Genomic DNA, 25,157 nt, shown 5'->3' with positions numbered 1-25,157 from the left:
TGGGTGGGGAACTAGGCTATAAACGGCCTTGAATGCCAGAGGATTTTGTGTAGGATCCCCAAATGCCTAGACCCATTCTAGGAACTTGACATAAGTATTGATACTCCCTCAAACACCTGAACCTCCCAGTTCTTCAACCTATTCACTTCCCATGACCTTCAACCTCACCTTAGCTGGACACAAGGATGGTCATACCCTTGATCATGTCCACTCACAAATCTTAATCACCCACAAATGTGCCACTTCCATGTTTATGAATTCTGCTAGTTCTTGTCAAAAACCAAGGATGAACAATGACCACAATGCCTTCTGGTCTCCTCATTGCACCCCAACTGCTCCCTCCAAAGTGACCTGTGATTTCTTAGTGCCCAAATCCAATGGCTCTTTCTCTGTCCTCATGCCCCTTGACCTCTCTGCAGCCTTGGGCACTGTGGGTTACTTTCTCCTCCTTGACTCTCTTCCCTCTAGGTTTTCAGGACTCTGTCTCTATCTCTCTCTCTGTCTCTCTCCCCCTCTCTCCCCACCCCACCCCCTCTCATAGTTCTCCTACCTGTGTGACTGCTCCATCTCAGTCCTCTTTGCTCTTTCTTCATCCAGGTCAAGGACAGGTGTCCTTCAGGGTTCTGTCCTAGAATTCCTTCCCTTCTCCCTCTACCTTTACATCTCTCCTATCCACCTTCTCTCCCCAGACAATGCACCCAGCCTGGTGCAGGCCCTCACCATCTCTTCTATGGGCCATCACACTAGCCTGCAGCTGGGGCTGCCCCCCCCCAAGTCCCTCCCCTCTCCAATCATCCTCTGCTCAGCGGTTAAAGTGATCTTCCTGAAGGGCACTCTGACCATGTCCCCCTCCCCTTCAGGGGAAGGCTTCCCATTATCTCCAGGGCCAAATCTAAAATCCTGTTTGGCTTTAAAGCCCTACTGGCCCTTCCTACCTTTCCAGTCTTCTTACACCTTCCTCTCCTCCATGGTCTCTGTGCCCCGTGATTCTGGCCTCCTGGCTGTTCCTCATACAAGAGACTCGGTCTTCTGACTCTCTGGGCATTTCCACTGGCTGTTCCCTGAGGCCTGGCCTTCTCCCCCTCCTCATCCCTGCCTTCCTTCTGGTCCAGCTCAAATCCTCCAGGAAGCCTTCTCTCTGTTGATTCTCCCTAGGCTGTCCTGTCTGTGTCTTGTCTCTACAGAGTTGTTTGCATGTTGACTCTGGAGGGCAGGGACCTTGTTTTTGTGCCTGGCACATAGGAGGCACTTGCTGAGTTGACTCAACTGGAGCTTTCCTTGTGGAATTGATGAGGATGGGAGCTAGACCCCAAAAAGGAAACACCCTGGACTTTCCCACATGGCCTAATGTCTGGGGTTCCCCTGAGGATATAATCACAACAACTGGCCTTTCATTTTGGCTATGCCCAATCTCTGTTACCCTTAACCTAGCCTGACCCTCCACTGTCTTACCTCCCTATGCTCCCCCCCCCATTTCCCACCTTTAATTCTATCTAGACTCCATTCTTCCTTGGCCACCCCTGGAGTTCTATTACCTCAGACGACTTAGCCACTCCTAGATCCCTCCCATAGTCTTTCTGTACCTAAGGTCAGTCTTGTCTCCATTAAGGTGCTCAGATTCTTATAATCTAGCCACTGCTCAGATTTTTACAATCTAGCCAGTAGCTCACAGACCTTCAGATTCCTTAAGAGTCTGGCTAATATGGCAGATCTCTAATAAAGCTTATCTTTGACTGAAAGAAGGCTTGGGTTGAATTCTTTGAGACAGGACCTGGGTGTCTCAATCTCAGGGTTCTAGCACCCCTAACCTCTAGACATCATCAGAACCTCCATCTTGAGGAAGTACTCAGGGACAGCCCACTCCTCTCTTGTCTGTCTCTGTCTCTCACTTCTGCAGCATTCCTTGCTTGACTCCCTAGCTTGTCAAAACCAACAGTGTGTCTCTCCATGCCCACCCTGCAGACTTTTTCCTGAGCTGAGAGGTGGCAGGTCGGGCAGCCTTTTGGCTCCCCCACAGCAGGGAGACCGGGCTTCCAGGCATGAGTGCTGGGTCCCCTTTGCAGCTCTGCTCCTGATATGCTGTGTAACTCTGGGACCTGCCTCAGTCTCCTCCTCTGTAAAGTGGGAGTGGTTTTAGGGAAAGTGGGGGAAAACACTAGAGAGAGGGGAGCAATTGGGAAATGACTAAAAAAGTTGCAGAATATAATTGTGATGGAAGAAATGAAGAGCTGGTTGATTTTAGAAAAACATGGAAAGACTGACATGAAATAATAAAAACTAAAGTGAGCAGAACCAAGAGAACGTGGTATGCAGTAGTGATGGTATTGTTCAAAGAGCAGCTGGGAATGATGAAGCTATTCTGAATATCAAGAGCACTTAAATCCGCTACGAAGGACCTAGGAAGGAAGATGCTCTCCACCTGCAAAGGAAGGACTGGTCAGCTACCAAGGGCCCAGGAAGGAAGATGCTCTCCACCTGCAAAGGAAGGACTGGTCAGCTACCAAGGGCCCAGGAAGGAAGATGCTCTCCACCTGCAAAGGAAGGACTGGTCAGCTACGAAGGGCCCAGGAAGGAAGATGCTCTCCACCTGCAAAGGAAGGACTGGTCAGTAGAAGGATGCATAGCTGCTGTTGTTAGGTCTGTGTTCTGGACCAACCCCCTCAGGAGGGCAGTGTCTTGTGCCAGGGAACTGGATTTGGGCTGGGAAGAGTCATCAGCCTTGCTCTCATGTCCAGGGACCCCAGGAGAACAGTGGCAAGGTATAGGTCAGAGTGATGCTGATGGCCCCAGTGCAGTGGGAGACCCTGGCCTTTTTTCAGCTTTCCCAGGTCTCACTTTGTCTGAGGCAACACTGAGGGCTAGGTTCCAGTTGAGACAAAAGATGGCCTTGTTTATCATCACAAAAGTATGAATCTGGGAGGAGAAAGACCCTCAGAGCTTCTAGCCAGAACAGAAAACAATTGTTCTTTGCCCTTACTCAAGACCCAAACTTATGGGCCACAGAGGCTTGGCCTGGGACCTATTATTGGCCATTCAGTGAAAGCCAGAGTGATTTGGGTTTAAAGATTAGTCAAGTAGCTCTGTTTGAATCACAATGGACTTTTTTGAAGCCTATTTTTTCAGACCTATGTTTCAAGAAATTAATTATAAATGAAAACAGGAAAGGACAAAGAGTAAATTGTACCAGTTTTTGGAAAGAAAAAAAAGAAAGAAAAATTTTAAAAATAATCAAGCCACCAAACCGTGATATCTTTCAAAATATATGCAACCAAAAGTTATACTCCTTTGGACAGAGCACCCACATGTAAGGGTATGTTACCCCAAGTGGAGGGAGGGAACACATGTGGCTAGGAAAGAAGAAAAGAAGAAATAGCAGGCTTCCCCAACCCGAAATGGAAGGTTGGCTCCCCAGGAAGGTCCAGGATGCAGTGGGTGACCTTGGTGTGGTTACATACATACAAACATACATATGCACATATATACACATGTACACACATATGCACATATATGTATTTACATCTATCTATCTGTCTATCTAAATCTGTCAAATGGTGACCTTCTCCAGGGTGGGGTGGGAAGGAAGGGAGGGAGACAGTTCAGAACTTAAAATGTAACCAAAACAAAATTAAAAAAAAAAAAGAAAGATAGTCATCATTCATCACAGCAGGCACCAATTGGGAGTCCCTACCTGACAAGGCATGGGCCCTGGGAACCGCCCCCCCCCCCAACTCTCCTTGAGTTTTCTCCTTTTCCCACTTGGCCAAGTCTTTGGTGTTCTCCTGAGGCATCATCCTAGTAACCCTCTCAACTGGCCTTTCATTGGACTATTCCCAATCTCCCAATTCTGTTACCTCTGACCTAGCCCGGGCTCTTCATTGTCTATTACCTTGAGAAGTCCCCTAGCTACTGCCCACCCTTGATCCTATCTAGACCCCATTCTAGACCTCCCAGTCACTCCCATCAAGATCCTCCCCAGACCCCTCCTCACAATCACCCCAGACTACTTGGCCACTCCTAGATCCCTCCCACAGCCTTTCTGTATATATAAGATCCATCTTGTCTCCATTAAGGGGCTCAGATTCTTAAAATCTAGCCAATGGCTGAGACTTACTCTAGCCTGCTTGTCAATATGAGTGTCACAAATGTTCAGATTCTTTAAGGGTCTGGCCAATATGGCGAATCTTTAATTAACATTGTCTTTGGCGGGAAAAAAGGCTTCATTCGGGTAGGACCCGCATGTTGCTGTTTCAGGGTCCCAGTGCCCTGAAGCCTCAACATGCCCTCCAGATGCTCAGAGTCTGACAACATTTGAATAAGGCCCAGCTGGCCCTTGCTCTTGCTCCATCATTCAATCGTGTCTATGTCCTGTCACCTAATCTATGTCACCCCATGGACTGTGGCACACCAGTGCTGACCGCAGAGTTTTCTTGGCAAAGATCTTGGAATGGTTTGCCATTTGCCTTTCAGGTGAGAATTAAGACAAACAGAGGTTAAGTGACTTGCCCTGAGTCACACAGCGAGTGAGTGTCTGAAGCCAGATTTGAGCTCTGGTCTTCCTGACTTCAGACCTAGGTGCTCTGGCTCTCCAAATCACTCTGGCTATCATTGATAGGCCAACGATAGATCACAGACCAAGTCCCACTTGGTCACTGTTTGGACCTGATTGACTCCAAATGAATGTAAAAAGCAATTGTGGCTGTTTTGGCCTGAAACCCTGAAGGTCTTCCCCTCCCAGATAGATATATTAACAGGCCTCTCTTTGCCTCATTTCTTGTTAAGCTTTAATCATTGTTGCCTCAGACAAACTGAGACCTGTTAAAGACCTTAGCTGGAAAACTGCCGAGATTCCCCTCTTCTTCCTGGGACCATCTCCAGTCAGCCTGATGTACACCTCACCATTGGACCCAGATCGCTCTGGAGGAGAGAGTGAGGCTGGTGACTTTGTACAGCCCTGTCTCACTTAAATCCAATTCACTTGCATGTTGGGGCATCACCTCCCTGATGCCATGGTCCTCTTTCAGCACGAAGGACAAACGGCAACCTGGATGAGCTATTCACCACACCACCCAGCTGCCTCCTACAAGCTATAGACAGGCTCAATTGGAAGTGAGTGGTCTTGGGGGGAAGCAGAGGGTGTGCTGATAATTCTTTAACAACCAGCTCTTGGAAAATGTGCACCCTCAGCAGGCTTACTTTCCAGCGTAATATGCATCATCACTAATTCCTCCATCACTTTCTTTGTTCTAAATGACCAACAACAAAACAATGAATCCAAATGGAGTCACGTGAAGCATTTGCTGATTTCTAACATACAATTGCTCATGATGAAAATTCAAGCAGGGGCTCTGCCAAGCCTGTTGTTTTCCTTTGGTTTTTGCGCCATCACAGGTGATGTCTTGACTCCAGCATGAACTGGATGTAAGTGCTTCAAAGAGCTGTCAGCCTCACTCTGGCCTCCAGAGTCCATAGAGTCCAGTAATAGGGTGAAAGTCAGGATGACTGGCAATGGCCTGGGATGCAGTGGATGACCCTGGCATGGTCAACGTCTGACACAGTGCTAAGGGACCCACAGTGCCTGCTTCAGCCACCTTCTTGGCCACTGGAACAAATTGTTCTCATCCGCCCATCCCGCTGGGGGAAGTCTTCACATGATTGTGGTAGACACCCCCCCGGCTCACCCATGGGTCAGTATTTCTGCTGCACATAGTTTTATAAGCACTTGTTAACAACAACAGCTTCAGATCACCTTAAGGTTTTCAAAGCACTTTACAAGTATGATTTCATTTTGACTGTCACAAAAACCCTGGGAGGCAGGTGCTATTATAACTCCCATTTTATAGAAACTGAGGCATGGAGAAGTTAAGCCAGGTCACTCAGATGTGGAGTTGTAACTGCCTCCCTCCTTAGATGTCAGCTCCTTATGAGGAGACATTGTTCCATTCTTTGTATTCTTGATGCCCAGCACCCAACACATAGCAGGCACTTAGATACTTGTAGATTGATTGATGAGGAAACCAGGCTCCAAGAGTGGTCACGCAGCCAGCCAAACAATCAATCCAGAAGCATTTACTAGCTGCAGAGAACTTGACTAGAGAAGTGAGAGAGGCAAATAGGAAAGCTCCTGCCCTCAGGGAGCTTCCCTTCTGCTAGGAGGCTACAGCAGGTTCCCTGAGGCACACCTAAGGACAGACTCCTAACCTGGTGGATGTCAGAGGCAGGATTTGAACCCAGGTTTCTCCTGATGCTAAGCCCTGCACCCTTTCCACCCTCCCTGCGCAGGGGAAGGCTCTGGAGGTTCAATCAAAGGACTTGGGTTTAATCTTGTCTCTGCTCCTTAGGAGCTCTGTGATCCTGGACAAGTGACCTCTTGGTGAGCAGAGGTTATTCATTTCTTCCTATTTGAATCCCCATGCCCTGCACAGAGGCTGGCACATAGGTGCTTAATGCATGCTTGCTCGTTGATGGATCTGTAAAATCAGCAGGTTCATCTCTAGACAAGTTTTCTCCCACCTTCAGGTCTTAAGCTCTGAATACAAAGTCCTAGATCTTTTCAGTGGCTCACCTCAGCTCAGTGGGATATCTCAACTCAAAGACGGTTCCCCTTCTCTGGGGAGACCTTCTCTGGGCTGGCACACCTGGGCTCCAGGATTTACAGATTATTCCTTTTCCCTTTTCATATAAAGGGGTAGTCAGGAAGCCCCATCCCTGCCCAATCTGCTGGATCCTGCAGCTTCCCACAGAAGTGAACAGGTACTTCCCGTAGGCTACATACTCTGACCCCTTGCCAAAGGACATGAATGACCAGTGGCTCCTGGTGTCCCTGTGATTGGGGGCTGTATCAAAAGTGATTGGCAGCTGAGCTGGGAATAGCTGCCTAGGATTAGACCTCCAGTCTGTCTTTTCTGCTTCTGTCTGTGTCTTTCCCTAAGCCCAAGTGACAGAGCAGAGAGCCTGAGATGGCAGTTTCTAGCCTTGGAGGCCACCTCCTGAGTCCAAGAGGCTGGAGTGCCCAGAAGCGAGTGCTAGCTGCCCAGAGGTGATTCCTTCTACAGCTTCTCAGAGCAGGAGGATGCTGCAGCTGAAGGGACCAATGAAGCCCACACCACGTCCTGGCTGCCCAGAAGAAGCAGACCAGGAGCAGCTGAGGGTGCTCTGTGAGATGCCTGTTGAGAGGCCCTGCAGAGGTGTCTTTTCCTTCGAGACTCGTCCTGCCTCCCTGATAGGGCTGCAGTGAGGAAAGCCCTTTAGTGCAGCAGACTGAGCAGTCAGAAAGTCCAGGGATGATCCCAGCTTCTGATACCTACTAGCTGTCTGAGTCTTCATTAGCCCTTTAAATTCTGAGCCTCAGTTTTCTCCTCTGTAAAATGGTGCAGTAGATAGAGGGCTGTCCTCAGAGCCAGGGAGTCCTGAGTTCAAGGCTTGCCTTTGATCCACTTTGGCCCTGGGCAGCACTTACTTCTCAGCACCCCAGACAGCTCCCTGAGATTGTGGGTTCCAGGGACTGTGATCTGAATCAGGCCATCTCCACCCAGGGTTCCCAGGTCTCCATGAGATGGTCAAGCCTCTCCCGTTCCTCCCAGCCTCCACTCCATCCCAGCACAGGAGCAGCCCCTCCTGCCCAGTCCCCCAAAGCCCAGCTGAGAGTCTGTCATCCTGCTGTCCCCCCGATGTTGGACTGAGCACTGGAGAGGACTTTAGGGAGCATCTGGTCTATGTAGAGGGAAACTGAGGCTCAGAGTGGGGAGGGGGAGCAAGCCAGAGGTAGAGTCTCCCTTTAAGCCTGGGCCTCTGACAGACCAGATGCAGGGTTCTTTGCACAATGTTCCTTCTGAAGGCTGCTGGTGCTGGAGAAATGCCCCCGAATGGGGACCCAGGGCACAAGCCACACATACCTAGAGACCTTGGATGTTTCTAGGAGCCCATGCAGCAGAGGGTCCTGCCCCACTTTCTCTGAGCTGCCAGGTGGGCAAGTGGCTCCCTGGCCTGGGGAGCCCGTAGGGGGCCTTTCCCCAGGGCAGCTGCATTGGGCTGGAGCGGGGGAGGGGTCAGCTCCATGGAAGCTCCTGCTCTTTCTTCCCACCCCATTTTCCAGGTCACCCTTTAAGGACAGTGAAGACCGATCTTTCCCCCTCAGCCAGCCCAATGGAGCAGAGCAGGCCCAGACTCTGAGCCCAGCCACATGGGCCACTTGCTAGTTCTGGGGCCTTTAGCAAGCCCCTTCTCTTGGCTGGGACTCAGTTTCCCCCTCAGTCAAATGGATGGGTTTCATGGGATGTTCTTTCTACTATGTACCAAGTGTCTACTGGGACCCTGTCTGGCTAGGACACTTGGCCTGCCCAGTGGGTGAGCTAAGTGGTGCAGGCCTGCCCAGGAGCTGCTATAACTCCAGTGGACAGCAGGTGGAAGTGTTCTCCTGCCCATGGCTAGTTTCTCCAAGGCCCACAGCCCAGGTTGTCCTTCCTCCTAGGCCGTGGAAAAAGAAAAACGTTTTCTCCTCTTCCTCTTCTTCTTTGTCCTCTTCTCTCATCTGCTTCTCCTCCTCCTCTTTCTCCTTTTCCTCCTCCTCCTCCTCTCTCCTTGCTCCCCATCATCTCCTCTTCATGCCCCCTTCTCCCCTCTCCCCTCCTACATCAGCCATGTGAGAAGGCTTGGTCCTGAGACCAGGAGGATGCCAGCGCTGTTGCCTTAGTAACCCAAGGCAGGCAGGGCTTTTCACGGGGAGAGGATGAGGGACACTTCAAAGGCCTGCTGAAATTCCACCCGGGGCAACTGGCAGGAACCAAGGATCCTGGCCTGGAATTTGTGGAGAGCCTTCCCTGTGTGACTGAGGAGATGAAGGAAGAGGAGGAAGAAAAGGAAGAGAAGGAGGAGAAGAAGGAGGTGAAGGAGAAAGAAGAAGAGGAGGAGGAGGAGGAGGGGAGAAGGAAGAGGAAGATGAAGAGGAGGAAGAGGAGGAAAGTGAGGAAGAAGTGGAGAAGGTGAGGAGAGGGAAGAGGAGGAGGAAGAGGAAGGCGAGGAAGAGGAGGAGGAAGAGGAAGAAGAGGAGACTCTGACCACTATCTCCTAAGGGCCACCTCCCAGGCCACCCAGGCTGGAAGGGTTTTCCAGTGTGGGGCAAAGCAGAGTTTCTAAGTGTTTGGTGGCCGAGGCCTCTAACTCTCAGCTGCAGTGGGCAGCCCAGCCCAGATGCTTTGGGCAAGCTGCCTGACCTTCCATCCTCCCCTTTCTTTGGCCTTCCTCCTTCCCTCTGACACAACCATCCAGCACTTATCCAGTCCCCCTTGGGTGCCAGGGCCTGGGCTCTGCTGCAGAGGAGGCTCAATTCCTGCCTTCAGAGGGCTCATGGTTAAGTTCCAGGGACAAAGCAGCTTCAGGGCCTGTCCCAGAGCTGTAGGGGAGAGATGGACAAATGCCTTAGTCAGAAGAGGGAGCGGGCAGGTGCAGGTGAGGCCAGCAAGGAAGACTCTCTGGAGGAGATGGTCTTTGAGGTCTACCTGAGCCCACCTGTGTATTTGGCGGAGGGAGTAGGGAGGCAGCACGTGGCAGCCAACTCCTCTCCATCCTGTTTTCCTTCTCTCTCCTGCCTGGCTCTCTAATTCAGTGCATGGCTGGCATGTAGCAAGTGCCTCCACCATGCCAGGTGTGCCCATCGTGGTCAGACAGACAGAAGCTCTGGGCCAGCCAGAGGCCGTCGGGGCCTGCTGATGAGCCCTCCAGCCTCTTGGCCTTTAGAGAAACAAACTCTAGGAGGATGAGCGAGTCTGGGTCCCTGGTCTGGGGATCAGGGGCTGATTCTTGCTGTTGCAGTCATGGAGCCTGCGTCTAAGCAGGGTCACCAGCCAGGTGCCAGGTCAGTTTATGTATGGGGCAATTTGGGAGAGACTTACCCTTTCCCCTTGGGCCAGGGACACTTCCAAGACCTGCTATCAACAAGCCTGCCCTGGGGCTAAACACTGGGGGTACAGAGAAAGGCAAAGACAGGGTCCCTGCCCTCAGGGTCCTCACAGACCCAGCAGAGAGACACCATCTAAGCTGGCATGTACTGAGCCAGCAGGAAGGGAAGGAAGGCTTAGAGAGAAGGCACTAACATCTAGGTGGTCCGTACTGGGAACTCTGCTGGCTGCTCTAAAGGAGGAGAAATCTGGACCAGTATTCAGGGACCCTGGGATGGCTTGTTGCTGGCCTCAGCTTCCTCTCAGCATAGCTGGGCAGGTGACGAGCATCTGGGGTCAGGCTACCTGTTCCCTCTTGTCACCAGAGCTCATCACAATGCCTGATTCCTAGGAAGCCCTTGAGAAACACCAGTGGGCTCAGCGACCAACTGTCCTCCCACCTCTGGACAATCTGTAGGTGTAGTAGCGTCCTGACAGCGTAGACAGCTCAGGCCTTACTGGAGATATTTCTGATACTTTCCAGGCAGCTTTCTCCCCTCGCCTGCTACATTTCTTAAAAGTAGCAGACCCTCCCCCTCCCCCACCATCCTAGAGGCTGCCTGGACCAACCTAGGGGTCTCAAACTTTTGGTCTCAGTACCTTTTATTGTCTTAGAAATGATGAAAGATTCCTCTACTCCCACTGAGAGCTTTTGTTTACATGGGTTGTTTCCAAGGTCCTAGCGAACATTTAATGACTGGCTCTCCAAAGAAAGAAGGTATACAACATATGTTTAAATTTAATGTACACTATGAACATTTTCTCCTTTGCTTTCTTAAATCTGTTGTTATTCAGTCATGTCTGACTCTTCATGACCCTGTTTGGGGTTTTCTTAGCAAAAGATACTGGAGTGGCTTGCTATTTCTTTCTCCAGCTCATTTGACAGATGAGGAAACTGAGGCAAACGGGATGAAGTGACTTGCTCAGAGTTACATAGCCAGTAAGTGTCTGAGGCCAGATTTGAAGTCAGGCCTTCCTGACTCCAGGCCTGACACTCTGTCTATCCCCTGCAGCGCCACCTCGCTGTCCTTTCTTCCTTTTCTTTTTTTTAAACATTTTTATTAAGTTTTGAGTTTCAAATTCTATCCCTCCCTCAGTTCCTCCTTTTCCCCTCACTGCAATGGTAAGCCATCAAATATAGGTTAAACATGTACAACTATGTAAACCATTTCCATATTGGTCATTTTGTACAAGAAGACTCGAACAAAAGGAAAAATTTAAAGAAGGTGAAAAATAGCCTGCTTCAGTCTTTATTCCATCCGTATCAGCTCTTTGTCTGAAGGCGAATAGTGCGCTTCATTATTAGCCCTTTGGGATTGTCCTGGATCATTTTGAGAAGAGCCAAGTTATTCACAATTCTTCATCCCCCAATGTTGCCATTACTGTACAACGTACAACGTTCTCCTGCTTCTGTTCACTTCACTCTGCGTCAGTTCATGCAAGTCTTTCCAGGTGTTTCTGAAATATCCCTGCTCATCATTTCTTACAGCACAATAATGTTCCCTTACATTCACAGACCACAGCTTGTTCAGCCGTTCCCCAGCGGACGGGCATCCCCTCAGTTTCCAGTTCTTAGCCACTCTAGAAGAGCCGCTAGGAATAGTTTTGCGCACGTGGGTCCTTTTCCCTTTTGTTTCTGGAGGGGGATCTCTTTGGGATGCAGACTTACTGTGACATTGCTTGATCAAAGGGTAGGGATAATTTTGTAGCCCTTTGGGCATAGCTCCAAATTGCTCTCCAGAGTGGTTGGATCAGGTCACAACTCCACCAACAGTCTAGCTGTCCTTTCTTACGTCCACACAAGTAGCCAGTCAATGAAGTCCTGATTGGGAAGCATTCCCTGATCTCCTAGGTGTTAAAGCTCACACTGAAAATTTAACAATGGTCTCTCTCCAGCCACTGTGAGCTGCCTCCAGCACACACCTGGCTATAGCAACCTTGCTAGAAATGGAACATCCTTCCTAGTATTATGAAGATACATTTGGCCTCACAGACCCTCCTGAGACAGTTCCCAGCACCCTTTGAGCACTGCTGCTCTAGACTGAAGGCATGATGTTGGCATCAACCGCAGTTATCTTCATCCAAGAGAAAAACAAAAAAACTAAACAGTCACCACAAAGAAGCTTCAAGCAAAGGTGCAAAGAGGGATGCATCTCTCTGTCTTCAGAAGGTCTCCTACCTCTGTCCTAAGAGACAGTCCTGATGCCTCTGTCCCACTAGCACCTGTGGAACCCATCCAAAGTAAGCCATTTTTCTCTCTGGGAACCTGTTTTTCCTTTTGTAAGATCAAGATATTGGATCAGAACCACAACTAGGGCTGGACCAGGTTGCTGAGTCCCGGGACGCTGCCAGTGCAGAAACAGCAGTGCTGACTATGTAAAGAAAGCTCCCAGGTGGCTGAAGTGGGAGTCTTCCTGCCCCTTCCAGACTCCTCCCCAGCTGTGTCAGGCTGGCTTGTGGTCCTTGCCCAGGGCAGAGGCACTCTGAGCATTGGTGAGCCACATTGCTAAAGGTGCTTGGGGAAAATGTTCTCTGTGAACTTCAGAGCTTCCGGGGTGCATGGTTGGGCCCCATCATTCTCCAATTAGGAAGAGATTCAAGGAAGCTGCCAAGCCTCACACTGGTAGGACCTTTTCTTCCTGATTCTGGGAATCATTTGATTTTGATAAGATGAACTGTCAGGTCAAGGGGATTACAGCTTCCTCTATGTGAGTCCCTCATCTCCTTGACTCATTCCTGGGGGGCAAGGAGCCTCTGTTCTGGTCCTGGCTCAGCCAGTGACTCTGTGGGCAGCTCAATGCCAGGGACTTTCTTCCTACTGTCACGGCAACAGGAACTGTTCACTGAATAACTAAAAAAAAGAGGCCACCCAAAAAGGCAGGTTAGAGATGGGGCAGCTGTCCTTGTGTCCCTCACCTGCCCTTTGGGGGCTAAGCTGACCTTCCTAAGGCCCCTCCTCCAGACCCCTCTTCCTGAGGCTTGCTTGGTAATGTCCTCCTCCCTTCTCCCAAGGTGTCCACATATGCACCCTTCTCTCCTCTGACACTGGTGTCTGGATAATAACCTGTTGGGAGGTGGTGGGTTCTACCAGCCTCAGCTCTCTTCCATTTGTAGGCCATTCTCCATTCAGGGGTCAAACTGTCTCCCTCAAGTGCAGGTCTGACTATGTCAACACTGGCCCCTCCCCCAATTCAATCCACTCCTGCATCTCCCTATCACTTCCAGGCTGTTTGTTATTTAAAGCACCTAACATTTTGGCCCCTCCTTGCCTTTCCAGTCACCTCCCATACTCTGATCCAGTGACAAAAGCCTCGTAGGTATTTTTGGAAAGAGACCTTCCAGCTCCTCACTCCGGACATTGCCTATCCCCCATGCCTAGAAACTTCTCCCTCCTTGTCTTACTTCAAGTCCCAGTTAAAATCCTGCCTCAATCTCCCTTTATGTCGTTAGTACATAATTGTTTGCACATTGTCTCCCCCAGGCTGACTGATTACCCTATGGGTGGGATCAGGGGAATCTCTGGGGCCTTTTCTGGTGCCAGGAAAGGCATTCCTATTTGATGGGCCGACTTGGCTTCAGGACCCTGCCTGGGCTGGACTCTGTGCCTGGGCCAGGCAGAAGGCTAGACTGGCTCTGTCTCAGATGAAGGTGTACACAAGTACTTAGAGGCGCTGGGTGTTAGGCTTAACTGTAATTGGAGCCCTAACCCTAATCCCGCCTCCCCTCCCCCACCAACTCCAGGGCAAACCGAACCAGGCTTTCAGACCTGTGTTCCACTTTTGTCTCGGCTATTTGAAAACTATAGCTGTTGTTACTGGAGCTGTGGGTTGTGAGCACTGGGGACAAAACCTTGGGTTTGTCCACAAAGCTCAGCTGCCATAGGGTCACAGCATGGCAGGGTCCTTAGAAACACACGAGTCTAACCTTGCCTGTCACTCCCTACTCTCATTTTTATATATGGAGAAACTGAGGCACCAAGCAAGGTCGCCTGGGTACTGCCTAGCAGATCTCATTTGGAACCTAGGCACTAAGACTCCACATCCATTGAAGATCTAAGCCTGCAAGGAAGGGCGAATGCCTTGGAGGGCCGTACTTCAGGCAGGTAGACCAGGGTTCTAGAGAGCGGGGAGGGATGAGGGGTTGCGACCTTAGCATGCATGCACTAGCAGCCCCAGCAAAAGGAAGCCTGGGCCCTTGGGACCGAAGCCGGGAGACCCCGCCCTCACATCCTCTGGCAGCCCGGAGACTATTGGGCCACCGGCCTGAAGGTGGCAGCCATACCTGGGGCACCGAGGGAACAGTCCCGAGGAATTCAAGCGCCCCTGAGGTAGCAATCTGAGGGTCTGGGCCGGTCGGGGAGGCCCCAGACCAAGTGTGTTTGGGCGTGTGTGTACGTGTGTGTATGGGGAGGGGTGTTCCTGCGGCACCTGGCCTGGGACCAATTCGCCCAGGCAATTACTTTCCGCTTAAGGTCTCCCCCCTTCTGCCCGATGCAGAAGGGGAACTCGGAGCGTAGGAGATCAGTGGAGATCAAGGAGGAGGAAGAAGACCGAACCCCTGGAGCGTGCGGGCTGAACTGAGCGGTTCTGCTCCGGGCTCAGGCTGAGGAGAAGGAAGCGCCCACTCGCTTCTAGCTTTTCTCTTGCGTTCGATGCTTGCGTGGACGTGGCTCCTTTCTGTAGACCAGCCCCCACCCTGCGGGAAGGAGGGGTGAGCGCGGGACCCGGGAGGGAAGTTCGTCTTTGCCCCGCCTGCTCCCGGCCCAGAACTGCGCAGGGAGCTGGGGCAGGGCGCCCAACCTGGAAGAGGGCCCCGACGGCTCCCAGTCCCTTCCCTCCGCAGCGGCTCCCTGAGGCGCAGGGGGAGATCTAGCCTGGCAGGCCCGAGGCACCGAGGCTGACCGGAAGGCAGGACATGCCCGCTGAAGCAGCGTCCCCCGCCCATGCACCCACACACTCTTGCACTCACACGTACACAGGGCGTACAGAATCTCGACTTCGCAGCCTGCCTGTGGGGAGGGACAGCAGGGGTCTGCAGGCTCCTTTATCAGCTCCAGGAGAATCGGACTGCCTGGAGGCCCACCTGCTGCCCTCGGGCCATGGAACCCCACCGGCCTTCTTGCCGTGCCCCGCGGCAGAATCCGGGTAGTCGAATCTCTTCGCTACGGCACTCCCCGGTCTGCCCTTCTCAGACAGAGGGCGAATGGCGGTCCGGGCAGGAGACCCCTCGTTGATTACGGACTCCCAATCTGGCTGCGCATCTGTCAAGAGGCTCAGCCGGCAGGGTTCCTGGGGGGAGAGAAAGTATCTAGTCCACCTCCTCTACGCTTCCAGGTGAGAAAACGGAGTCTGAGCTGGGAGAGGCGACGGCACCTCCTCGTAAATACGATCGCCCGGGGGCGGCAGTACCCCTCCTCCCCCGCTACAGATCCAGGAGGGCCAGCCTCTCAGCCCCACGACGCCCGCCTTCTCCTTCAGAATTTCGCTTCTCTGACTGTTGTTTCCATCCTCTCGCCTTTCTGATGACTTTGCTTCCTTTCTCTTTCCACTGGCCCTTCCTCGCCCCGGTCTCTCCTCTGTGTTTCTGGCTCTGTCCCTGTCTGTCTCTCCCTGATTCTCACCCCCAGCTCCACCTCCTCACTCGTTTCCCCTTTGCCTGAATCCGTCGGTCCGCGTCAGGATTTCCTCCCGAGCCCTTGGGCCAGCACGGCTAGCGCCTCACAGACTCGTGCGTAAAAGTGCTCTGGGTTCCCGATCTGGTGGAGAAGGTGAGAGGCGCGGAGGCAGGCGGGGCGCTCCCGGATCCTTAGCGTGGGGAGAGGAGGGGCCGAGCTGGACCAGTCCAAGGGGTGGGGGTGGGAGTGTGGGGGCGGGGGTGGGCCCTCATTTCCCTGGACTAGCCAGGCGCTAGGCAGAGGGTGCCGGGGGAGATGAGGAGGTTGAGAGCGTGACTCTGGCAGATAGAAGCAGCAGAGGTTGAGGCTTCTGTGACCGAGGAGTGAAGGAGCCCTAACAGAGTTTGGTCAAAGGAGGGCTGCGGGGCTGGGGCTCTGGTGGGGTGGGGGCTGCTGCATCATTCGAGCTTCAGGCAGGGGGCGCTGTTCCGGGTAGAGAGGCCGGGATGTGGGTTGGGGGGGAGCGGGGGCAGCGGTCGTTCAGCAAACTTCCCCGATTATTAAACACTATGTTCAAAAGGCGACAGGGGAGCTCCCGGAGCCACCAAATCCCCTCCGCCGCCGCGCGCGCACCTACAGCCTGTCGGGGCCGGGCCAAGCGCAGCGCAGCCGAGGAAGAGAGGGGCTTGAGGAGGAGAGGGGCGGAGAGGGGAGCGCTGAGGCCGCCAGAGCGCAGCTCACTCCGAGGAGGAGGAGGAGAGGGGAGCGGAGCGCCGAGGGCAGCCGAGCGCAGCGGCGTCGGAGCAGCGCACAGCCAGCGGAGGACAAGCCGCCGATGGACCTGAGCGCTGCTGCGGCGCTCTGCCTGTGGCTCCTGAGCGCCTGCCGCCCCCGGGACGGGCTGGAGGCGGCCGCCGTGCTGAGGGCCCAGGGGGACAGCCAAGGTGGGGACCCGGGCGGCGGCGCTAGACGGGGCCCAAGCGAGGCGGCCGGCGTGGCTGCCAGTCCCCTTTCGCCGTCGACAATGAAGGCGGTGGCCAGAGTGCCGAGGCTCAGCGCGGGATCCACGGGCGGGAACGGCTCCTCTCCGTCCGTGGTCCCGCACCAGTTCATGCTTTCCCTTTACCGGAGCCTGTCCACGGGGGCACTCGCTCCTGGATGGGCTCCGGTCCCTACCTCCGCCACCACCTCCGCGGGCGGCAACCGACGGGCTGTCGCTGACACTGTCACCGGTTTCACTGACCAGGCGCCCCCAGGTACCTTCTCAAGGGCGGCGGCCGCCCCCTCTCCCTGTGCTGCCTAGTCCCAGGGTCAGCTCCCTCCTGCTAGTCTGAGAGGGGGCTCTGGGAGTGTCTCTAGGTGTGCGTGAGCGCGTGTGTGTCTGCGCCGCTTCTCTGGGTCCAGGTCACCGTAAACTTTGCAGTCAGAGGCGCCCAGGAGCCCCGAGGTCTTTCTCGGCTCTGGCCTTGTGCTGCTCAGATGAATGTTTCTGTGTGCGAGTGGGCCCTGAGACTGGTTTCCCTGGGCCCAGGTAAAGGAGGAGATGTTTTTCGAAGCGAGGAGGGTCTGAGCCACTCGGAGTGGATGGGCAGTGAGGGACCTCAGGCCGCCATTCCATTTAGGGGTGTGTGTGTGTGTGTGTGTGTGTATGTTTTGGAGCGGGGAGATCGGGGACAGAGAGGATATCCACCCCGGCCCCAGCCTCGTATAGGGCAGCCGGACTTGGGAGCGGCTTCTCCCGGAGTACTTCTATCCCATCTTGTTGTGTTATGCCCACCTGTCTGGTGCCCGGAGGCGGGAGACGGGATATGCCCAGTGCACTCTAGCTTGTCTGTGGACAGTGTCACCTTTCCCCGGGAGTCTTTATTTTTTTTAGGGGGGGGTGGGGGCAGGTGTGAAGGCTTTTGTATCAGGGAGACTTCGCAGGGAACTTCTGGACCTTGGGTCCGAGAGCCGGCGGTGGGAGGGCAGCTCGGGCTGCACAGCGTTGTGCGGGGTCCCTGGCAAGGAAGGGACCCCCGAGTGGATAGGCCCCGAGTCCGTGGCCCAAGGCTTTCGTGGCCAGGACGCCAAGAGGGGCGCGTGGGGTTAGGGTCAGGCCACGGGTCACCGCTCGACTCCAGCGGGCCGCCTTCCCCGCCGAAGTGCTGGACTAAGAGCTTCTAGCTCAGGTCTCTCACCGCCCAGGCCCAGCGACTGTTCTGTACAACCTGGCTTAATTGCTCTCTTTCGAATCTCCTTCTCCGTTTCATCCCTGCGTTCCCCTCCCGGGTCCCAGAGCCGTAGTCCATTTTGGGCGAGGCTGGCCGCACGGGGGCTGCGTCGGGCCCTGGGGAGGAGGGGGGGGAGAGAGACGCGTCTCATCTGGACTTTATTAATCTCTATTGAAGTCATTAAGGCAGACAGATAGGAGAAATGTAACTAATTTCAGGCGGAAACTCCGGTAAATTTCAGTCTTAATTCCCTCCAGCCCCAAACCCTGCAGGAGAGCGGCCTGGGACCGACTTGGCCCAGCCGGGGAGGACAAGCCTACCAGGGACATGCTCCAGAGCCACAAAGTGGGGATCGGGATGGTTCCACTGACAACCAGAAGAAGGGCCCAGCCCGAGGTTTTCGCTTCCAGCGAAAGCCCGTACTCGTGAGGCTTCTTTGACCAGCCCTGGGAATCCCTTCCCAGCCCTACTCAGCGGGGTACTGCTCTCTGCGAGGCTGGTTCTCGGAATTCGACCTCCCTCCCTTGACATAGCCGGCCAGAGAGGCCCTGCCCTCCTTAGAGCAGGCTGCTAAGTTAAACTGGGCGCCTGGCCATCTGTAGTCGGGGGGCAGGGAAGACCTACCAGGAGGAGCGTCCTCCAGCTCTCCTGGGGAGGGAGGCGTATTTATCCCCCAGCGGCTGCACTGCCCAGGACGCCAAGAAAAAGCCTCTGGTTTTAGGGCAAAGGTATCCGCGGACAAAAGCACATGTGGAGAAACTGGCGTTCGGCCTCCTTCCTGGACACCGCTTTCTGTCTCGATGTCTTTTCTCCTTGGTCCTCGGGCCTTTCCTTCTTTCCTGGGCCCGTGTTTCGAGAATCACAGCTTAGAGGGCCTTTCCAAAGCATCTTGTCCAACCCCCTAACCCCTTGGTTTTACAGTGGAAGGAGTCAGGCCCAGAGAGGGCAAGGAGTTTGTCCAGGATCACCCAGTGAGTAGGGATAGAGCCAGGACTGAGCCCAGGTTTCTGGATTCTCAAGGTCATGCCTGTTCTGCTTTGTCTTCTGCCAGAACACAGCTCTTCTCTCCTGGGCAATCTCTCGTCTCTCTCTCATCTTCTCACTCCTTCTTTGCTCCCCTTTGTCCTCTCGGCCTCCCCTCTGCCTTCCTCCCCATCGGCACCTCGGAAGGAGCCTTATCTCGAGTCCTAGGACACTCGAGCTTGGGCGCCCGGGCTGGGGTACCGAGACCTGAATGCCACAATTTCAGGCAAACTTTCCGCACGGTCTCTCTGCCTTTCCGGGCAAAATGAAACCATATGACCTCTTCAAAGTGTTCGCCTTAGCCGCTGCTTGGAGGAATTCCCCCCAGCTCCCCCCATTTAATTTTTTTCTTCCCTGAGACTCAAGAAGAAAAAAAAAACCTACATAACTCCGAATAGCTTCAGTCTCCCTTTCCCACTGGAGAGAAACAATGACTGAGGGACTGTGGAAGCGGATCTCAGGCTCCCCACGGGTGAACTGACGGCATGGGATGGTCACAGGGCTCTGACTGGAGCCAGAGGTTAGGGAAGGGCTCCGCATCAGCTCTCTCTCCCTTCCCTTCCACTAGTCGGCTTCATATCTGGCTGGGCAGTGCTTGAGCCCCGTGCCCTGCAGGCCCGGCGTAGGAAGCCCCCGAAGTCGGGCATTTTGCTGCCCGGAGTAGGGAGGGCTCTTGCCATGGCGTTCCTTGGGGATCCTGGTCTCCCCAGGCGCATCGCCAGGTCCTGAGAATGGAGTGAAAGGTACAGCCAGCGGCTGAGCCGCCTTTTAGGAAGTGAGAGTGGAGCTGCCGGAGACAAGCCTGAAACCCCGGACTGTTCTCCTGGGTCTTGCGGCCTAACCTGTGTCCCAGCTGTGCCTCCTTTTTACCCAAGCACCGCGGTCTATCTAACGAGTAGAGGTGGCCCAGGCAGGTTGTGGGAGATGGCTAACAGGTATTGGGGTTGGTTAGCGAGATTGCTCTGGCTGCCCGAAATTGCCTGGGCAATTGCCCCTGAGGCTTTCACCAATTTGGTTATGTCTGACTGGAGCCGGGAAGAAGCGGTCTACAATTTCACTTTTTTTTTTTTCTGATGCAGCGAAGATACCGGCAATGGAAATTGAGGTCCGGAGGGATCTCAGTTTCCTCAGTTTCCCTAGCTGGCAAATTAGGGAGTGGGGCTTTTCCACTCTGAGGAGAATTTGATGGGGGAGAGCCGCGTGCCCTTATCAGCCTCCAACTAACTCTCACTCTCTCTCTCTCTCTCTCTCTCTCTCTCTCTCTCTCTCTCTCTCTCTCTCTCTCTCTCTCTCTCTCTCTCTCTCTCTCTCTCTTCTCCCTTGCAGACTATGCCTCCAGCGAGACAGGCCAGCGTTTCCTCTTCGACATGTCCAGCTTGGCAGACGCTGACGAAGTAGTGGCCGCGGAACTTCGGGTCCTTCGCAGAGCGCGGGCAGCCCAAGATCAGCTGGCCAAACAGGATGCGGCGGCCCTGGGGAAGTTCGGGGGGACCCTGGGAGCGCAACCCTTAGCCCTGCTCCTGCTTTCCACTTGCCCGGGAGCGGCCCGTGGGCCTCGACTGCTGGCCTCTAGGCCTGCCAGCCCTCTGGACTCAGCGCGTTGGGAAGTTTTTGACGTGACGGACGTTGTGAGGCAGCACCGGCTTGAGCGACCCCTTTGCCTCGTGCTGCGCGGGGTGGGCGGCCCCTCGAAGAGCCCATTGGCTCCCAGGCTGCTGGGCTTGGGGCTTCCCGGGAGCCCGCGGCCGCCGCTCAACGAGCGGGCCCTACTTGTGGTTTTCTCCCGCGCCCACAGGAAAGAGAACCTTTTCCAGGAGCTTCGAGCCAAGGGCAGGGCCCGGGGGCAGCCGGGGGCCGCGCCCTCCGCGGGGCGCAGGAAGAGGCGGACTCCGGGGGCTGGGACTGGGGTAGGGGCCCGGGTGGCGGGAGGTGTTGGGAGCCCTGGCGGGAGCAGCGGGAGCCCGGGCCCGGGGAGGGCCCCAGGGCGCAAGGGCCGGAGCCGCTGCAGCCGCAAACCTCTGCACGTGGATTTCAAGGAGCTGGGTTGGGACGACTGGATCATCGCGCCCCTTGACTACGAGGCTTACCACTGCGAGGGAGTGTGTGACTTTCCGCTGCGCTCCCACCTGGAGCCCACCAACCACGCCATCATCCAGACTCTCATGAACTCCATGGCACCCGAGGCCACGCCGCCCAGTTGTTGTGTGCCCGCCAAACTCAGCCCCATCAGCATCCTGTACATCGACGCGGGTAACAACGTCGTCTACAAACAGTACGAGGACATGGTGGTGGAGACTTGCGGCTGCAGGTAGCGGGGAGTGCGGGAGCCCCGGAGCCCGGAGCCCGGAGCCTGGAGCCCGGCCGGCTCCCTCTGGGTCCTGCGGGCAAGGCAGGCGGGCAGGCCGGCGGCGGTCTGGGGCCCTGGACCTCGGGACAGGGCAAAAGAGGTGAGCGGGGCTAGCTGGTCCCGCTGGGTTTGTCTCCTTGGAGCTCAGCAGCCCGAAGCCTCCAGCGCCTGTGGCGCACACACACACACACGCACACACACACACACACACACACACACACACACACACACACACACACACACAAACCCTAGCTCACTCCCTGCCAGCCTGCCCACTCTCAGACCCCCACCACAGGACAGCGTCTGCATGCTACTGAATCTCACCTGCTTTTTTGAAGAGGAGGGGCTGCCGGGAGGAGGGAAGGAAGAGTGTGACTCCTCAAAAATAGTCCTATCTGTAGGAGTGTGGGGGAGATGCTGGCTGACCCTGGTGCCCTCGGGCCGCCGTGGGCCTCAGAAATGCAGCTCTGTAGGGTGGCGTACCGAAAATGCCCAAAATAATTGAATGTGGGCAGAAGTGTGCGGAGGTGTCAAGGCCCTAGATTCCGAGGCTCTAGACGGGGCGCAGAGCTTCTCCTTCCTCGGGGCTGACTGACCACTGATCTGTCCCACCACAGATTTTACAGATGAGCAGGCTGAAAGTCTGGAGAGTGGGAGGGTCTTGCCCAAAGCCATACAGCTAGGAAGGCCCCAAATCCCACGCCGGTTTTTTACGTCTGGAAGTAAATAAATCCCCAGGACTCCCTTTCCTATTTTGGTGGCACTTTTCCCAAACCAGAGTCCCTTTTGGAGGCCCACGGAGTACAGGCTATTTCCTGCTTTCTCCAGAACTTGGGGAACCCAGGACGGTTTAAATAGGGCCTTGTCTTTTCTTTCCCTTTCCCTTGCTGAGGGAACAGGCCGGATATGGGGTTTTAACCTCTATGTGATTCGGAGGGCCGGGAGCCGCCAGTCAGGTAGACCTTGGAGATGGAGTAGCTGTTTGACTAGGGGGGTCGAGACGGGGAAAAGATATGAGGTCCAGTTTGGAAGGAGTAGGGATAGCGGGGGAGCGGCACGGAGGAAAGAGGGCTACGGGGCTTACCCGAGACTTTTCAGCACGCACTTCTGCTGGCCCTGGGATGGAGGCAGGACGACGGCGGGGCGGCCCTACCCGGGCATCAGCCCCGCGATCCTGCGCGCTGCTGGCCCCGACCGACTGACAGACAGATGGGGGAAGGGGTGACCAAGTCTGCAACGTCGCTGAGATGCGATGCAGAGGAGAAGGCCGGGCTGGGAGGCTCGGCAGGGCTAGCTGCGGGGACTCTCCCAGCCCCTCTCCGCGTCCAGCTTCCTCCATCTGCATCCCGGGCTGTGGCTTCCCTGAGATCCCGCGGTCCCGAGGGACTCGGGGTCAGTGTCCATGCAGCTCCTAGAATGAGGAGAAAGGGAAGCAGACCTCTGGAGTCGAGGAGCAGGCCTTCCAGAGTCAGTCAGAGTTCCTCTGTGTCTGGTCTCCAAGCCGAGCCTACAGGACAGATCTTTGTCCTTGACGTGGACTCTGCTTTTTCCTCCGTCCCCAGCTCACTCACTCTTCCAGTCCCCCCCCCCCGTTCGCCCGGCCCCTACCTAGAGATCTGAGCTTTAGTCGGTCCAGCTTGGAGAGATATAAAGGCACGAGAGTCTGAAAACCAATTTAAAATTGGGAAGGAAAGAAGGAAGGCACCAAACCCTTAATGACTAAAGACCCATTCCTTTAAATGGATTTGAAACGTCAGGTCTCCTACTCCCCTGGTGTGAGCTGAGAAGCAGCAGAGAGGACTTTCAGCCAGCCAGGCGATTGACCTTTCTAAGGCCACAGAGGCCCGCAGGCTAGAGCCCCTGGCTCAGCTGCCGGGACTCCGGAGTGGCTAGGGCCAGGCTTTGTGAGCTGTATGGTCCCCGGCCTTGGATTTTGGCTCCGCAAAGGGCCTGACTTCCCTAAGATAATTTAGTAGGGAGCCGAGGACGAATTCCATTTGATCTGCTAGTCACATCCTAAGGCATTAAAATGTCAGTAGGTCTAAGCTGAGTTTAACAAGTTTCGAGGGTCAGGGAGTGGGGGAGGGAGGGGGGTTGGGGGGCTCCTAAAAACTCCAGTTCAATTTCCCTGTGAGTAGATTCCAAGAGAGTAAAACCTGTTAACTAGATAAGATGTTGAGAATTTCTTAGCGCCAAGGAAGTGGGTTTGTTCAGGGGAAACCTCAAGGTTTCTCCGGATGCTTCCCCTCGCCCCCACGATAGAAGAAACAATCCCTTGGCGATCTGTGGATGTCTTGAAAGAATAGGAACAGGAAACCTGGAGGTACTCGATGATACCTCCAAGGCTTCTTTCCTCTGGAGAGATGTAAGGAAATTGTGATAGAGCCAACCCAGTTGCACCAAACAGTGCCAAACACAACCAGGACATTAGATCTGAATTGTTAAGGCCCTAGGCAGACCCTAGCCCCAGCCTGGGGGTGTGGCTCAGAGGGGCAGAACGGGCTCTTCTTCAGGTTCTAGGCACCAAGCTAGAGCTGAATTTGGCACCTCTGGCAGGGCAGGGCTTACACTTAGACAGGCTTACAGCTTGCAGGGCTGGTAGGCTTCAGCATGCCTGACTGTTAATCTTCCAGTCCATCTGGGCTTCTGGCATGGAAGCCCTAGCTTGTTTGTCTGGGCAGGCACAGGGTACAGAGGGGATGTCAGACAGAAACGAAAGGGAAGCCCCCTGACACTCTCCTCTTCCTTGGCAAAGGGGGAGCCCAAGGCTCAGGGAGGGGCCCTGACTGCTCTGCTGGCCTGGTGGAATTGTTCCTCACACTAGGCCTGGGCAAAGGTCCCCCACTGACAGGATGGACATGAGAAGATGCAGGGTACCCAGTCCCAGTGCACGGAAGGAGGAGTAAAAGGGTAGCAGGCCCCTCCCAAAAGGCCCCCTTACTTCTCCATTCAAAGGAAGCATGTTCATCCTATCTGGGGATGTTTTGGAACCATCTAGGAGGCCTTGAACACTTCTGAAAGCTCTCTTGGGCTGCTGCCAAAGAGCTCTGGGGAGTGTCCCCAGCACAGCAGGAGCCAGGCAGGCACTAGGTGACCTGGTGAAGGAAGAGGCCCTTGTGCATTGCCTGCCATCCCCCTCCTTGAATCAGCATAAGCATCAGCCCATGGTGGCTGTCCAGCCTGAGGACTGCAGGCCGAAGTACCAGGCAGCCAGCCCTACGTGGCCTGGACCCCCATGGGGCCCTGGGCCCTGGGGGCAGAGCCAAGGGGACAGCGTTGGATTGTTCCAATTAAACCTGCTAAATTGCTTTAAATATTTCTTTTTGTCTGGATCTGTGATTTCTTTGGTGTGGGCACTCCTGTACCAATGCCATTCTACAGCTGCTTGGCTGTACCCCCAGTCTCATAGAAGTGACTGTCCCAGGGTCACACAGCCAGGATGGGCCTGAGGCAGGACTGGAGCTGGCGTCTTCCGCACATACTCCATGCTGCTAATGTGGGTGGGATGGGGCAGAGCAGATACAGGTGACATTGCTTTAATCCCTGGAATCCTGTTCTTTGGAACCACAAAGTCCCTCTCTCTGCGGGCTGGAGGCTGAGTTTAGATTCTGATCGTCGAATCACAGTTGGAGCTGGAGGGAGTCCTATAGAATAGGTTGTCCAGCCCTGCCCTGAGGTGGAAGGAAATGGGGGGACTTGACCAGAGTCACTCAGGCCGCAGAGGCAGGGTTCCGCTCAGCCTCCGGCTCCCAGCGCTTTCCTCAAAGTGCTCCCTCTCTCCAGAGCTGTCCTTTGATTTTGTTCTGATGGTCCTTGTTCTGTCTCTTCATTTTTGAGTTCTGAGCTGGTCAAGCTCTTTTGCAAGGTATCCACTGCTCAGTGAGGGTTTCCACCGTTTATTCTAAACAGCTGATTCTGCTGTTTTAAAATTCCTCTTTGAGAGCTCTAATTTCCACCCTTATTTTGTCTTTCTTATTTAATTTTTTGAGCGAACAAATATCCATATTCTTTCCCTCCCACCTCTGGGG

General features: G+C 54.5%; 1 protein-coding gene across 1 annotated transcript; it reads left to right on the top strand.

Annotated features, from left to right (window-relative positions):
* The first annotated feature begins 16,307 nt into the window (after positions 1-16,307).
* GDF7 (growth differentiation factor 7) lies at positions 16,308-23,190 on the top strand. Its single transcript, XM_020967475.2, has 2 exons — positions 16,308-16,802; positions 20,109-23,190. The coding sequence occupies exons 1-2, from the start codon at positions 16,382-16,384 to the stop codon at positions 21,092-21,094; spliced, it is 1,407 nt and encodes a 468-aa protein (XP_020823134.1). The 5' UTR covers positions 16,308-16,381; the 3' UTR covers positions 21,095-23,190.
* Positions 23,191-25,157: the final 1,967 nt, after the last annotated feature.

This window comes from Phascolarctos cinereus, unplaced genomic scaffold (assembly GCF_003287225.1).
Source record: "Phascolarctos cinereus isolate Bilbo 61053 unplaced genomic scaffold, phaCin_HiC Scaffold_2;HRSCAF=192, whole genome shotgun sequence".
NCBI lineage: Eukaryota > Metazoa > Chordata > Mammalia > Diprotodontia > Phascolarctidae > Phascolarctos > Phascolarctos cinereus.
The sequence above is the reverse complement of the archived record's forward strand: the minus strand, read 5'-3'. Positions and strand labels throughout refer to the sequence as shown.